This window comes from Bufo bufo, chromosome 2, assembly GCF_905171765.1.
Source record: "Bufo bufo chromosome 2, aBufBuf1.1, whole genome shotgun sequence".
Taxonomy (NCBI): Eukaryota; Metazoa; Chordata; class Amphibia; order Anura; family Bufonidae; genus Bufo; species Bufo bufo.
Window position 1 is genome coordinate 143,897,170 of NC_053390.1, and position 15,219 is coordinate 143,912,388.

The 15,219-nt window shown below is 44.4% G+C and overlaps 1 protein-coding gene across 2 annotated transcripts; it reads right to left on the reverse strand.

Moving 5' to 3' along the window:
• Window positions 1–2,958: 2,958 nt before the first annotated feature.
• On the reverse strand, window positions 2,959–8,553 carry GLRX (glutaredoxin). 2 transcript variants are annotated; one of them, XM_040421557.1, is made up of 4 exons: window positions 7,780–7,813; window positions 6,605–6,813; window positions 3,474–3,594; window positions 2,959–3,184 (listed from the first exon to the last, which is right to left on the reverse strand). In XM_040421557.1, the coding sequence occupies exons 1-3, from the start codon at window positions 7,796–7,798 to the stop codon at window positions 3,481–3,483; spliced, it is 342 nt and encodes a 113-aa protein (XP_040277491.1). In that variant the 5' UTR covers window positions 7,799–7,813; the 3' UTR covers window positions 2,959–3,184; window positions 3,474–3,480. The 2 variants fall into 2 exon arrangements, with proteins under 2 accessions (XP_040277491.1, XP_040277493.1); XM_040421559.1 differs by lacking the exon at window positions 7,780–7,813 and adding an exon at window positions 8,425–8,553 and having other exon boundaries at window positions 2,961–3,184.
• Between the last annotated feature and the right edge of the window lie 6,666 nt (window positions 8,554–15,219).

Sequence of the window (15,219 nt, forward strand, 5' to 3'; positions counted from 1 at the left end):
TCCAACTCCCTAGTGCACGCCTCTCGGATCCAATATCGATGCAAATAGTGATTTAGAAGCAGCACTGTACGGTCTCACGATAATGCGTATATTCAATGCAACAGCCTCACCGTAGGCCCTTGATCCATCAGGCCACGAGATGAACATGAAAAAGAAAAGATGGCTCCGGCAGCATTCCGCAATATCCAATATTCTTTAATTATAACCTCAAGACACCAAACAGCAACGTTTCGACTGAAGAACAGTCTTTGTCAAGCCTAATGACATCAATAACCATAGGCATATATATACAGTCATGTGAAAAAATTAGGACACCCTTTGAAAGCATGTGGTTTTTTGTAACATTTTTAATAAATGGTTATTTCATCTCCGTTTCAACAATACAGAGAGATTAAAGTAATCCGACTAAACAAATAAAACTGAAGAAAAGTCTTTTCAAGATCTTCTGTAAATGTCATTCTACAAAAATGCCTATTCTAACTGAGGAAAAAGATAGGACACCCTTGCCCCTAATAGCGAGTGTTACCTCCTTTGGCTGAAATAACTGCAGTGAGACGGTTCTTGTAGCCATCTACCAGTCTTCGACATCGGTCTGAGGAAATTTTACCCCACTCCTCAATGCAGAACTTTTTCAGCTGTGAGATGTTTGAGGGGTTTCTTGCACGTACAGCCCTTTTCAAGTCACCCCACAGCATCTCAATGGGATTCAAATCTGGACTTTGACTTGGCCATTCCAGGACTCTCCATTTCTTCTTTTTCAGCCAATCTTTGGTTGATTTACTAGTATGTTTTGGGTCATTGTCATGTTGCATGGTCCAGTTCCGCTTCAGCTTTAATTTTCTAACTGATGGTCTCACATGTTCTTCAAGCACCTTCTGATACACAGTAGAATTCATCGTTGATTCTATGATGGTGAGCTGACCAGGTCCTGCTGCAGCAAAGCAGCCCCAAACCATGACACTTCCACCTCCATGCTTCACAGTTGGTATGAGGTTCTTTTCTTGGAATGCTGTGTTTGGTTTACGCCAAACATGTCCTCTGCTGTTGTGTCCAAATAATTCAATTTTGGACTCATCTGTCCAAAGAACATTATTCCAGAAGTCCTGGTCTTTGTCAACTTTATCGCTGGCAAATGTCAGTCTGGCCTCGATGTTTCTCTTGGAAAGCAAAGGTTTCCTCCTTGCACACCTCCCATGCAAGTTAAACTTGTACAGTCTCTTTCTGATTGTAGAGGCATGTACTTCTACATCAACAGTAGCCAGAGCCTGCTGTAGTTCTCGAGATGACACTTTAGGGTTTTTGGATACCTCTTTTAGCATCTTGCGGTCTGCTCTTGGGGTGAACTTGCTGGGGCGACCAGTCCTGGGCATGTTGGCAGTTGTTTTGAAAGCCCTCCACTTGTAGACTATCTTCCGGACAGTGGAATGGCTGATTTCAAAATCTTTTGAGATCTTTTTAAATCCCTTCCCAGACTCATAGGCTGCTACAATCTTTTTTCTGAAGTCCTCTGACAGCTCTTTTGCTCTCACCATGGTGCTCACTCTCACTTCAACAGTCAGGAGCACACCAAACTAAATGTCTGAGGTTTAAATAGGGCAAGCCTCATTCAACATGCAGAGTAACGATCTACTAATTATGTGCACCTGGTGTGATATACCTGTGTGAGATCTGAGCCAATTTAAGAGGGAATACATGTGAGGGTGTCCTATCTTTTTCCTCAGTTAGAATAGGCATTTTTGTAGAATGACATTTACAGAAGATCTTGAAAAGACTTTTCTTCAGTTTTCTTTGTTTAGTTGGATTACTTTAATCTCTCTGTATTGTTGAAACGGAGATGAAATAACCATTTATTAAAAATGTTACAAAAAACCACATGCTTTCAAAGGGTGTCCTAATTTTTTCACATGACTGTACCCCCCACATAAAATGCACGCCCCATTACATCATCAACACAAATCAATGTATAATAGAATGCATATGTCCACAAACTACCTTATACCTGGTGATAAGTCCGCCAAAGCCGTGTTGTTCAAGTCGGCGTTCTCACATGTGTAGTGCGCAGCCGCGCATCAATACACTTGCGTGACCGGATGTGTCACTCGTCACCATGGTGACCGACGGCGCTCGTGTCTTAGGCCAATCGGCTATCACAAACAGCCGCTGTCGTCATTGGTCGTGCGTCCACGCTACAGACTTCATTAAAATGCGCACATCTGTGCGTCACCTACATGGATCACGTGGGTATCCGCAGCCAATATCAACACAGCGCAAGCACCGGTGACATGGTAACGATGACGCATCCGTAGGAATAACTTCCTATACTAATAGGTGATCAAATTTGTATCCATATAAGGCAAATATACATGCGATACTTCCGACCGGTCATACTGTGAGATACACGTCCCCCAGCACGATCTCAATCTGCAAAAGGCATTATAGTGGGGGTATATATATGCCTATGGTTATTGATGTCATTAGGCTTGACAAAGACTGTTCTTCAGTCGAAACGTTGCTGTTTGGTGTCTTGAGGTTATAATTAAAGAATATTGGATATTGCGGAATGCTGCCGGAGCCATCTTTTCTTTTTCAAGCACACGGAGTGCTGTCCGCATCTTTTGCGGCCCCATTGAAGTGAATGTGTGCATGAGGCCTTAACATGTGTCCTAATTATTAGCTTTAGGGCCACATAGCATCCAGGCGAAACAACATCCTGGTCTAACAGTGTAAAGTTTAATGTCTACATCCATGGCGGTCTAGGGCAGAGAAGGTGGTTTAGAGCACTGAAGTAGTTATGGTGGTCTAGGGTAGCGAGGCTGTAAATTACTTCACAGACTGGTCACTAGGGTACCATTACAAGTATGAAGCAGCAATATCTGGACACAGGGGCTTTTTTTAAAATGATTTCAATTATACTTATGTTTTACAAGATCTAACAGAGAAATGTACCGTAATATGTAATTGTGGGACAGCCCCTTTAAGTTTAGCGCTAAATATCACAAATTTGGCCTTAGTGCGCTACTGCCCATAAAGGAGTTAACAGGACATATTTTTATTTTGGTTCAAACAATTGAAGGCACATATTCATTTTAAGATCACCTTTATTGGCAAAAAAATGATAAATATTTTGAATGGTAATATTAGTTACTCAAGACCCAGAATCTGCTCTGGATCCAACCACAGGCTTCTGAAATAAAAAGAGAAGAGCTGGTGAAAATTGTGTTATGAAATTTTTTTTAAATAATTTTATATTACATAGAAAGTAAAAATTGATAAGCCAACTTCCATCTGGTTAAATATCCTACATTAAGTAACGTGGCAGGGAAAATGAGGTGGATATGTGATTTAATCAGTGTATTTATCTAAAAGAATATTGTATAAAACATATAATTAAGATAAAGCAATGAGAAAACTTTGTCTTACAGGTTTCAAATAACAGAATATAACAGCTTAATGAGTCACAGAATTGTAATTACCATGTCATTACTGCAGGGCTCCAAGTGATATCAGCATTTTCTCTAGCTCTCCACTGCCATCTAGGGGTACCAGATCAGAACAGCCTCCAATACACTTCTCTCCAATGAAAATACGAGGTACCTTGAGAGGAAAAATAAAGTCTTGAACTCTTTAGGTATGGGGTATTATACAGTATCTTTGTTTGTTTCATCTGACTTTCAAACGGATGCAACACCTGGACCTTCTGTGGTTCATCAGAACCAGAGCTACATACAGCACTGTAAGTTTCTGGTGATCAGACCCACGGGCTGGGATTTGTGGCCATAATAAAGGTGCAGAAATGTTTCCGTATTATGGCCAGGTCACACTGTGGAATATTATGGCCAGGTCACACTGTGGAATATTATGGCCAGGTCACACTGTGGAATATTATGGCCAGGTCACACTGTGGAATATTATGGCCATGTCACACTGTGGAATATTATGGCCATGTCTTTATATTGTGGAATATGTTATTTTGAAAAAGCATTGATTCATCAAAATATTGAAAAGTAAAGCTGATATTTGGCCAGGTTCACATATCTATGTGCAATCAACCATCAAGCATATGGGCAGGAGCGGTAAATGAGAAAATCTCTTTACATGAATAAGGCCAGTTTCACACGAGCTCTTTGGATCCGGCATTGCTGGATATTACTGCAATGCTCGCCGGCCCCATGGTCTGTAATCTGCTACTCGACAGATATGCCAGGGTTCGATGCATGCAACAGTTTATATCCAGCAGTGTTGGATTTTTTTGCAATTCTGGGGTGGCGGCGCCGGTCATTCATTTCTATGCTTGCACCACTACACTGTGGAGCCCCGTGCAGGAAGGGAGCAGCGGTCCTGGAACAGCAGGACTGTGGACAAGTCAGTGCATTTTATTATTTATTTTATTCAGCACATATTACATGCAGGGGTTAAATCAATTTCTAGGCTGAAAAACCATGTTAAGTTATCCATGCATTAAATAATACATTTACTGGGGAGAGGGCCCCTGCAAACATGATCTGCCCTGTATTGGTCGCACAGGATAGCAGGTAACTAACTGATCGATGGGGGTCTGACGGTAGGGACCCTCACCAATCCCAAGAACATTCTGATGGAGCGGCTGGATAAGCTTGTACCTGGCTGCTCCATTCATTCTCTATGGGAGTACAGTGGTTGGCCCCCTACCGATCAGTTAGTTATCCTCTATCCTGTGGACAGGGGATTACTTGAAAACGCAGTACAACTTTTAGCAATTTCTCTGCGTGAGTTTATCAAAAACTAGTTCAAATTGAAATCCCAAACCTTTTCCCTAAAAACCCTGATTGTTTTCACCGTGGTGGGTTCCTTGTATTAAACATCTGGCAGTGAGGCAGTTGTGAACATGGCTGACCGCTCAATACAAACTTCTGGGGTCAACTATCAAACTGGTGTCAATTAGAACTGGCTTAGTTGCCCATAGCAACCGAACAGATTCCACCTTTCATTTTCCAAAGGAGCTGTCAAAAATGAAAGGTGGAATCTGATTGGTTGCTATGGGCAACTAAGCCAGTTCTGCTTTCCACCAGTTTGATAAATGACCCCATTCGAGTCGTACAGAGACATAACACAGCACTATGCAGATGCATGGGCCTTACTCTACCTACATATGCCTCCGATTTCATTTTGTAGATGGTTTTATTGTTTAAGCAACAGACAAAAAGACTAAACTGTAAGCATTTATTTCACGGCTTACTTGATGCTTTGCTGTGGTGTCACCTCCGTACATTCATTGCATTATTCATGTATGAGTAACCAGGGAAACAGGTGTATAGCTGAGCGCCTTCCCACTTTCGGAAACTGAAAATATTATTGAATTATGGCTCCTGAGCTTATTAAAGGGGTTCTCCGGGACCGATTTAAAACGGCTATCAGCAACCTGCCCTAGAATAGACTGATTGCCTCCACTTGCAGAGCTGCCCAGGGGGAAGAGGGGGCAGGTCCTCACTACACATTACACTCTGGCACTTGCATATACTACATATCGGTGAGTGTTCCTGTCAGGCTGCTCAGCCATGATGGCATATTATAGGCAGGATCACATCATTACCATCTATGGTAGACCCGTGTAGTGAGGCACCAATCCCTTACCTTACCCTCACCTCAAACCCCCATCATTTTGTGGTGGCAAACGGTTCTTACTTTCTAGGGCAGGTTGCGGGCAGCCATTTTAAATCATACTATGATAAAAAAAAAATTAAAAAACGGCGAGAATATCACAGCATTCTTAAAAGTGTCCTGGTGAAATGAAATTAATTTGCAACCCACTGACCTTTGTGGAAGAAAATGCAACGTGTGAATGCAACTTCATAAAGTTCCATTCAGTATTGTGTGTCTGCTGCGCTAAAACCGTGGTATACTCGCAACTTGTGAAGACTAGTGTTGAGCGAACTTGTGTTTTGGGTTCGGCGTCTAAAGTTCGGGTTCTCGAAGAATCGCGTTCTGGATTCTGCTACCACGGACTATAACGGGCTTTAGAATCTATAACGCGATTCTTTGATAACCCGAACTTTAGATGCCGAACTTAAAACTTATATATTTAATAATACAGGAATATATTTAATAATATAGGAATATTATCCTTGATCTGTGTTTCTGTGCTGAAAGAACACCACATCTTGCTTTAGGCCTCATGCACACAAACGTGTTTTCTTTCTGTGTCCGTTTTGTTTTTTTGCGGACCGTATACGCATCCATTTTAACGGAAGTTACTCCATGTGCATTCCGTTTCCGTATTTCCGTTCCGCCAAAAAATAGAACATTTCCTATTATTGTCCGCATTACGGACAAGGATAGTACTGTTCTATTAGGGGCCAGCTGTTCCGTTCCGCAAAATACGGAATGCACATGGACGTCATCCGTTTTTTGGGCGGACCGCAAACTACATACGGTCGTGTGCATGAGACCTTAGGCAAACATTTGCTGCTATCCACATGCAGGCACACACCCTTCCTTATAACTGCCTGGACATAAATGACACTGCAAATGATTACATGCAGACTTTCGTTAGGACTGGCCCAGTCCAGAACTTAAATCATGAATATTAAACAGGGATAATTCATTCTGTGCATCACAGTGAACTCACCGTCCTCTCCCCAGTGATCTGTAAGAAGTAATCCTGCACACTGTTCAGTATATCCAGATTGGCAATATTAATGATTTCCAGGTGACCCTCCTTGAACTTGTATTTCTGCAGAATTCCTTTTGCTCTGACACAAAAAGGACATGAGATCTTCTCGAACATGGTTACTTTGGAGGCAGAGAGTTTACTCTGGACATAATTCTGAGCCATGGCTGGAGAAGTAAAACTCCTTTGTTAAAAAGTGATAGGAGGTGAAGCAGAAGTCTTCTGAGTGAGGGGTATGCTGGTTGTGTAACTGATCTGACACCAGAAGGAGGAGTGAGCTCTGGGGGTGGATGTGGGGCTGCTCAGGTCTTGATTGAGTGTTTTAACACTGTCCTTCCCACTTCCAGCTCAGCCTGTTACACCAGGTTAGTAACACTATAAATCGAAGCCCTACTAATGCTAAGTCACTTCCTGCTACAAGAGAGGCATATCTACTCAATGAGTAACGTTACACACAGTTTTTCCTAAGGTAACAGGATCATTTAACCCCTTTCATTTTTCTTGCCAAAGCCATAACTTTTTTTTTCCATTCACATAGCCATATGAGGGCTTTTATTTTTATTTTTTTTGTGAGATAAGTTGTACTTTTTAATGCCATCATTTAATATGGGATCCAATCAGGGGAATAGCTAGAGGCTCATGGGCCCTGGTGCAAGAGTTCAGCTTGGGGGCCCCCTCATCCCCAACTTCCCTCAGTGCTTTATGGCAAGGGGCAGGGGTGCATCTAGCCTTTCTGCTGCCTGAGGCAAAAATTTAAACATCCCCCCCCCCCCCCCCCATGCCAAATTCTCAACCTAACCCATTCCCTCCAGTCCTGCTGTTAAAGGGGTTGTCCTCTTTTTACTAGTGATGACCTATCCTCAAGATAGGTCATCAATATCAAACTGGCGGGCATCTCCCGGCACCCCCACCGATCAGCTGTTTGAAGAGAGGGCAGCGCTCATATGAGAGCTGCTTTCTCTGCTCTGTTAACCTGCTTGCCACTACAATTAGAGTGGTGAGCAGGTTAACAGAGCAGAGAAGGCAGCGCTCATACGGAAAAAAAAAGCGGACAACCCCTTTAAAGACATACTTGGAAAACATTACATACAGCGATACAGAACATACAGGGTAATACAGTGCCACATATGTACCTCTTAGATCCAGTGACATCTCCTCTGATGTAGATATTCTCTTTCCTCATCTTCTCCTTCCAGACCTCCATGTTAGTCCCTGCTCCAATATAAGACCTCAGATAAGACCCCCATTAAACCTCCAGACCTCCATATAAGACCCCCATTAGACCTCCAGGTCTCCCTATTAGACCTCCAGACCCCCATTAGACCTCCAGACACCCAATCGGACCCCCATTAGACCTCCAGACCCCCATTAAACCTCTCTAGACCCCCAGTCAGACCCTTTAGACCCCCAGTCAGACCCTTTAGACCCTCAGTCAGACCCTTTAGACCCTCAGTCAGACCCTTAAGGCCCCCGATCAGACCCTTTAGGCCCCCGATCAGACCCTTTAAGGCCCCCGATCAGACCCTTTAAGGCCCCCGATCAGACCCTTTAAGGCCCCCGATCAGACCCTTTAAGGCCCCCGATCAGACCCTTTAAGGCCCCCGATCAGACCCTTTAAGGCCCCCGATCAGACCCTTTAAGGCCCCCGATCAGACCCTTCAGGCCCCAAATCAGACCGTTCAGACCCTTCAGATCCGTAATCAAACCCCCAATCAGGCCCCTAATCAGACCCCCAATCAGACCTCAGATCAGACTATAGAATAAATAAACAAACTTACCTCTCCCGCTCTGCCGCTCCTCTCCCGGTCAGGCTGTCTTCCCAGCTCTCATCTCTTCCTAGGGCCCACGCTGCTGTCACCTGACCTCCTGCAACGTTAGGTCAGAGTACGCTGTGTATGGCCTGACGCTGCAGGCGGCCAGGGCACAGCAGCACAGGCCCCGGGAAGAGCGAGCAGGAGGAGGGGTAAGTACTATTCAGCGCTTACAGTGCTTTTCTCCCCCTCCTCCTGCAGACTAGTGAGCACTTCCATAATGGAAGTGCTCGCTAGTATTCCCTTTATAAGATGCACTGGATCTTATTAAGGGAAATATACAGCACCACTGGCAAGGGTGGACTTCTGGGCCCCCCTGGCTTAGGGGCCCAGTCGCAACTGCGACCCCTATAGTTACCCCAGTGGATACAATTTAGTGCGAAGCGGGGAAAAAATTACTCAATTAATCCACAGTTTTATGGGTTTTGTCCCTACAGCGTTCTCTATGTGGAAAAACTGACCTGGGCCCTTCATTCTCTGGGTCAGTTCGATTACAACGATACCACCTATGTCCAGTTTTTATTTTGCATTTTAATACTGAAAAATTATAAAACATTTTTATTTATTTTTTTACATTGCCATATTCTGAACCCCATAACTTTTTTATAGTTATGTTTACTGAGCTGTTTGGAGGCTCATTTTTTGCGGGACGATCTGTAGTTTGATCACATTTTATTGTTTGTTTTTTTTTTAGATAAGAGAAGAAATGAAAAACCGGTTAATTGGCCATTTTTATACTTTTTTTCCGTTATGTAATTCACCGTATGGGATAAATATTTTTATATTTTAATAGGGCATTTTTGAAGGTGGCAAAGCCCATGATGTTTATGTATTTATTTTCTTATTCTAGGAAAAGAAAGGGTGAATTTTTATATTTTATTAACATTTTTTTAAAAACTTTTTTATAGCCCCTCTAGGAGGCTACAAGATACAGTACTCAGATTGATGACAACGTATACAATATCCCCATTTAATGACAGTGTTCGGTGGCTCAGTGGTTAGCACTGGTGCCTTGTAGCGCTGGGGTCCTAGGTTCGAATCAGACCAAGGACACCATCTGCATGGAGTTTGTATGTTTTCCCCTTGTTTGTGTGGGTTTTCCTCCGGGTACTTCGGTTTCCACCCACACTCTAAAGACATACTGGGAACTTAGATTGTGAGCCCCATTGGGGACAGTGTGATGCTAATGTCTGTAAAGCGCTGTGGAATATAGTAGCGCTATATAAGTGCATAAAATAAATAAATTTGATTTTGCAGATATCCTATGTTGGCCTGCCATCTGCTGGCCAACATAGGAACTGTAGTTCTAATACGTACAGATGCTGGTTTTAACCTGGTAGCACACGCTTCCTTTTTTTTGCTTTTTGTGGACATTACCCACGAGCCTCTGCTGTTTGATACAGCAGAGACCTGCCGTCTAAGGCTGCGTTCACACGGGCGAGTATTCCGCGCGGGTGCAATGCGGTAGGTGAACGAATTGCACCCGCACTGAATCCTGACCCATTCATTTCTATGGGGCTGTTCAGATGAGCGGTGATTTTCACGCGTCACTTGTGCGTTGCGTGAAAATCGCAGCATGCTCTATATTCTGCGTTTTTCACGCAACGCAGGCCCCATAGAAGTGAATGGGGTTGCGTGAAAATCGCAAGCATCCGCAAGCAAGTGCGGATGCTGTGCGATTTTTCACGCATGGTTGCTAGGTGACAGTCTATTCACTGTATTATTTTCCCTTATAACATGGTTATAAGGGAAAATAATAGCATTCTGAAAACAGAATGCATAGTAAGTGATCAGTTGAGGGTTAAAAAAAATTAAAAAAATTAACTCACCTTCTCCGTTTGTTCGCGTAAGTCCCGGTCTCTTCTTTACTTCTCAAAAGATGAACTATGGGCTAAAGGACCTTTGGTGACGTAAGATCACATGCTCCAATCACATGGTCCATCACCGCAATGATGGACCATGTGATTGGAGCATGTGATCTGACGTCACCAAAGGTCCTTTAGCCCATAGTTTATCTTTTAAAGAACTAAAGACCGGGAGAACTACGCGAACAACAGGAGAAGGTGAGTTAATTTTTTTTATTTTTTTTAACCCTCAACTGATCACCTAATAAGCATTCTGTTTTCAGAATGCTATTATTTTCCCTTATAACCATGTTATAAGGGAAAATAATTAACATCTACACAACACCGAACCCAAACCTGAACTTCTGTGAAGAAGTTCGGGTCTGGGTACCACAGTCGGTTTTTTATCACGCGCGTGCAAAACACATTGCACACGCACGAGAAAAAACTGAACATCGGAACGCAATCGCAGTCAAAACTGACTGCAATTGCATTCCTACTCGCGCGGGTTTGCCGCAACACACCGGGACGCATCCGGAACTAATCCGGACACGCTCGTGTGAACCCAGCCTAAGGCGCTAGCTACACGCGTGAGCAGGCACCATGTTTAAAGACTCTTCCAGCCCAATCCATGTACGGCACTGGGAGCCTAAGGCCCCTTTCACACGGGCGAGATTTCCGCGCGGGTGCAATGCGTGATGTGAACGCATAGCACCCGCACTGAATCCTGACCTATTCATTTCAATGAGTCTGTGTACATGAGCATTTTTTTTCACTCATCAGTTCTGCGTTGCGTGAAAAACGCAGCATGTTCTATATTCTGCGTTTTTCACGCAGCCCTGGCCCCATAGGCCTCTTTCACACGGGCGTCATGTTTTTGGACCGGATGCGTTCAGGGTGCGTTCAGTGAAACTCGCACTATTTTGCAAGCAAGTTCAGTCAGTTTTGTCTGCGATTTCGTTCAGTTGTTCAGTTTTTTCCGCGCGGGTACACTGCGTTTTGATGCGTTTTTCACGCGCGTGATAAAAAACTGAAGGTTTACAAACAACATCTCTTAGCAACCATCAGTGAAAAACGCATCGCACTCGCACTTGCTTGCTGATGCAATGCGTTTTTCACTTCCATCAGTGAAAAACGCAGAATATAGAACATGCTGCGATTTTCACGCAATGCAGAACTGATGCGTGAAAAACAACGCTCATGTACACAGCCCCATTGAAATGAATGGGTCAGGATTCAGTGCGGGTGCTATGCGTTCACGTCACGCATTGCACCCTCGCAGAAAACTCGCTCGTGTGAAAGGGGCCATAGAAGTGAAAAACGCATTGCATCCGCAAGCAAGTGCGGGTGCGATGTGTTTTTCACTGATGGTTGCTAAGATATGTTGTTTGTAAACCTTCAGTTTTTTATCATGCGCGTGAAAAATGCATCAAAACGCATTGCACCCACGCGGAAAAAACTGAACAACTGAATGTAATCGCAGACAAAACTGACTGAACTTACTTGCAAAGTGGTGCGAGTTTCACTGAACGCAACCTGAACGCATCCGGCCCCAATCCGCAACGCCCGTGTGAAAGGGGCCTAAGGCCTCTTTCACACGACTGTTTTTTTCCCCCCGTTTACAGGCCGTTTTTTGCGTTCCGTATGCGGTCCGTATACGGAACCATTGATTTCAATGGTTCCGCAAAAAAAACGGAACGTACTCCGTATGCATTCCGTTTCCGTATTTCCGTTTTTCCGTTCCGTTAAAAGATAGAACATGTCCTATTATTGCCTGCAAATCACGTTCTGTGGCTCCATTCAAGTCAATGGGTCCGCAAAAAAAACTGAACACATACGGAAATGCATCCGTATGTCTTCCGTATCCGTTCCGTTTTTTGCGGAACCATCTATTGAAAATGTTATGCCCAGCCCAATTTTTTATATGAAATTACTGTATACTGTATATGCCATACGGAAAAACGGAACGGAAAAACGGAACTGAAACGGAAACACAACGGAAACAAAAAATGGAACAACGGATCAGTTTAAAACGGACCGCAAAACACTGAAAAAGCCATACGGTCGTGTGAAAGAGGCCTAAGGCTCCATTCACACGTCCGTGGTGTGTTGCGGATCCGCAACACACCCGCCCGGCACCCCCATAGAAATGCCTATTCTTGTCCGCAAGCTGCGGACCTGAAGATCGGGGCCGCGCTCCGCAAATGCGGATGCTGACAGCACACTGTGTGCTGTCCGCATCCATTCCGTCCCCATAGAAAATTAATGGGTGCGGAACGAATGCGGACCCATTTGCGGACGTGTGAATGGAGCCTAAGGCTGAGTTCACACGAGCGTGTCCGGATAAGGTCCGGATGCGTTGCAGCAAACCCGCGCGAGTAGGTACCCAATTGCAGTCAGTTTTGACTGCGATTGCGTTCCGTTTTTATTGCACGGGTGCAATGCGTTTTGTGGTACCCAGACCCAAACTTTTTCACAGAAGTTCAGGTTTGGGTTTGGTGTTGTGTAGATGTTATTATTTTCCCTTATAACATGGTTATAAGGGAAAATAATAGCATTCTTTAATACAGAATGCTTAGTAGGTGGTCAATTGAGGGTTAAAAAAATAATAATAATTAACTCACCTTCTCCTCTTGATCGCGTAGCTGCCGGTCTCTTCTTACTTCTTTAATCATGAGCTGCCGGCTAAAGGACCTGTGGTGACGTCAGATCACATGGTCCAATCACATGGCCCATCACCACCATGAATGGGTCCAGATTCAGTGCGGGTGCAATGCGTTCACCTCCCGCATTGCACCCACGCGGAAATCTCGCCCGTGTGAACTCCTTTCACACGAGCGAGTTTTCCGCGCGGGTGCAATACGTGAATGCATAGCACCCGCACTGAATCCTGAATTTCAATGGGTCTGTGTACATGAGTTCTGCCTGAAAAATGCAGCATGTTCTATATTTTGCGTTTTTCACGCAGCCCTGGCCCCATAGAAGTGAATGAGGATTCAGTGAAAAACACATTGCATCCGGAAGCAAGTGCAGATGCAATGCGTTTTTTCCTAGGTCGCTAGATGTTGTTTGTAAACCTTCAGTTTTTTATCACGCGTGTGAAAAACGCATCAAAACGCATTGCACTCGCGCTTAAAAAACTGAACAACTGAACGCAATTGCAGATAAAACTGACTAAACTTGCTCGCAAAATGGTGCAAGTTTCACTGAACGCACCCTGATGCCCCTTTCACACGGGCAAGTATTCCGCGCGGGTGCAATGTGTGAGGTGTACGCATTGCACCCGCACTGAATCCTGATCCATTCATTTCAATGGGGCTGTGTACATAAGTAATGTTTTTCACGCATCATTGCATAAAAATCGCAGCATGTTCTATACTCTGCATTTTTCATGCAACGCAGGCCCCATAGAAATGAATGGGGCTGCGTGAAAATTGCATCGCATCCGCAAGCAAGTGCGGATGCGGTGCGATTTTCACGCATGGATGCTAAGGAGACGAGGGATGTATAACCCGGGACCCCATAACACCAAACCTGAACTTCAGTGAAGAAGTCCGGGTTCGGGTCTGGGTACCACATGCAGTTTTTTCTCATGCGCGTGCAAAACGCATTGCACTCGCACAGAAAAAAAACGGAACGCAATCTCAGTCAAAACTGACAAAAATTGTGTGCCTACTCGCACAATTTACCCTGACCGCACCCGCATCGCATCTGGCCCTCACCCGTGACGCCCGTGTAAAGGAGGCCTTGAACGCATCCGAACCTAATCAGTCACGCTCGTGTGAAAAAGGCCTAAGGGTTAAACCATTATATTTAGCAGGACAAGTTGTATTTTTAATAGCAAAATTTAATTTATCATGTCTTATTACGGGAAAATGGGAAAATTTCCAGCATGGTTTTTTTCTGCTTTGTGGTTACGGCATTCACTGTGCGCTAAAAAAACACATTTATTCTGTTGTTCGATACAATGAAAATTGATGCCAAATTAATAGAAAAAACCTTTGAAAATTTTTTTCCTTGCATCACCATATTCTGATATCAATAACCTGCTTGTAGGGTTGTTTTTGTAGGTTGAGCTGTAGTTTCTATTGGTATTATTCTGGCATACATATTGTCACAAACCAGCGGGTGTGAACCCACTGACCCACGTGACCAACCTCCTCCAAGGGCGTTGTCTAAGTGAACCCCTCTTTCTTCACAGTACACCTGCAGGTGGGGATAGGCTTTCCTGAGAGGAACACCAGGTCGCTACCTATTGAGGAGGATTGGCACACGAGGCAGCTGATCCAGGCGAACCAGGGGGTACCAGTGCAAGGTACCAGTTGTACAGTCATAGTCAGCAGGCCAAGTCGTAACCAGAAGTGACGGTGCAGGACCAAAGGATGAGGCAGAGGCGAAATCAAACAAGCAAAGAGTGAGGGCAGGCAGCACAAATACAGGTCAGCAACAGGAGAGGTGAGGCAAAGCAGACAAGGATCAGGTAGTGGAGTCCAGAATTACAAGCACGGTTCAGGTGAACAGGAATACAAGCAGCGATCTCAGCAACCTTTGCAGGACACAAGAATCTTGACACTCAGGCACCTGGGAAGGGGGCTGAACCACTTAAATAGCTGCAGGAGGGCTAGGATTGGTCAGCACGGTCACATGCGCTAACCCATAATCACAGGAAGTGATTAAGGAAGTGCTACAGGGAACAAGCTGAAAGCATGTTGTGCCCAGGGCTGGATGGAAGCCATGAAGCGGATTCCAGGACGGATGATGCCTGCAAGGACAGAGCCCAGAACTACAGTGGTGAATGGGGAAACACTGGCAGCAGATCACCCCTGAAAATGGAGCCCGGGACCGTGGCGGTAAGCAGGGGGAACATCGGCGGACTGTTACAGATATAACTTTTTTATCACTTTTTCTAAACTTTTTT

Bases quoted from the DNA above. Each gene is read 5' to 3' on its own strand.
- GLRX (XM_040421557.1), bottom strand. The intron at 3,595-6,604 runs GTGAGTTCACTG...TTTCCTCTCAAG, and splicing joins AGATCACTGGGGAGAGGACG to GTACCTCGTATTTTCATTGG.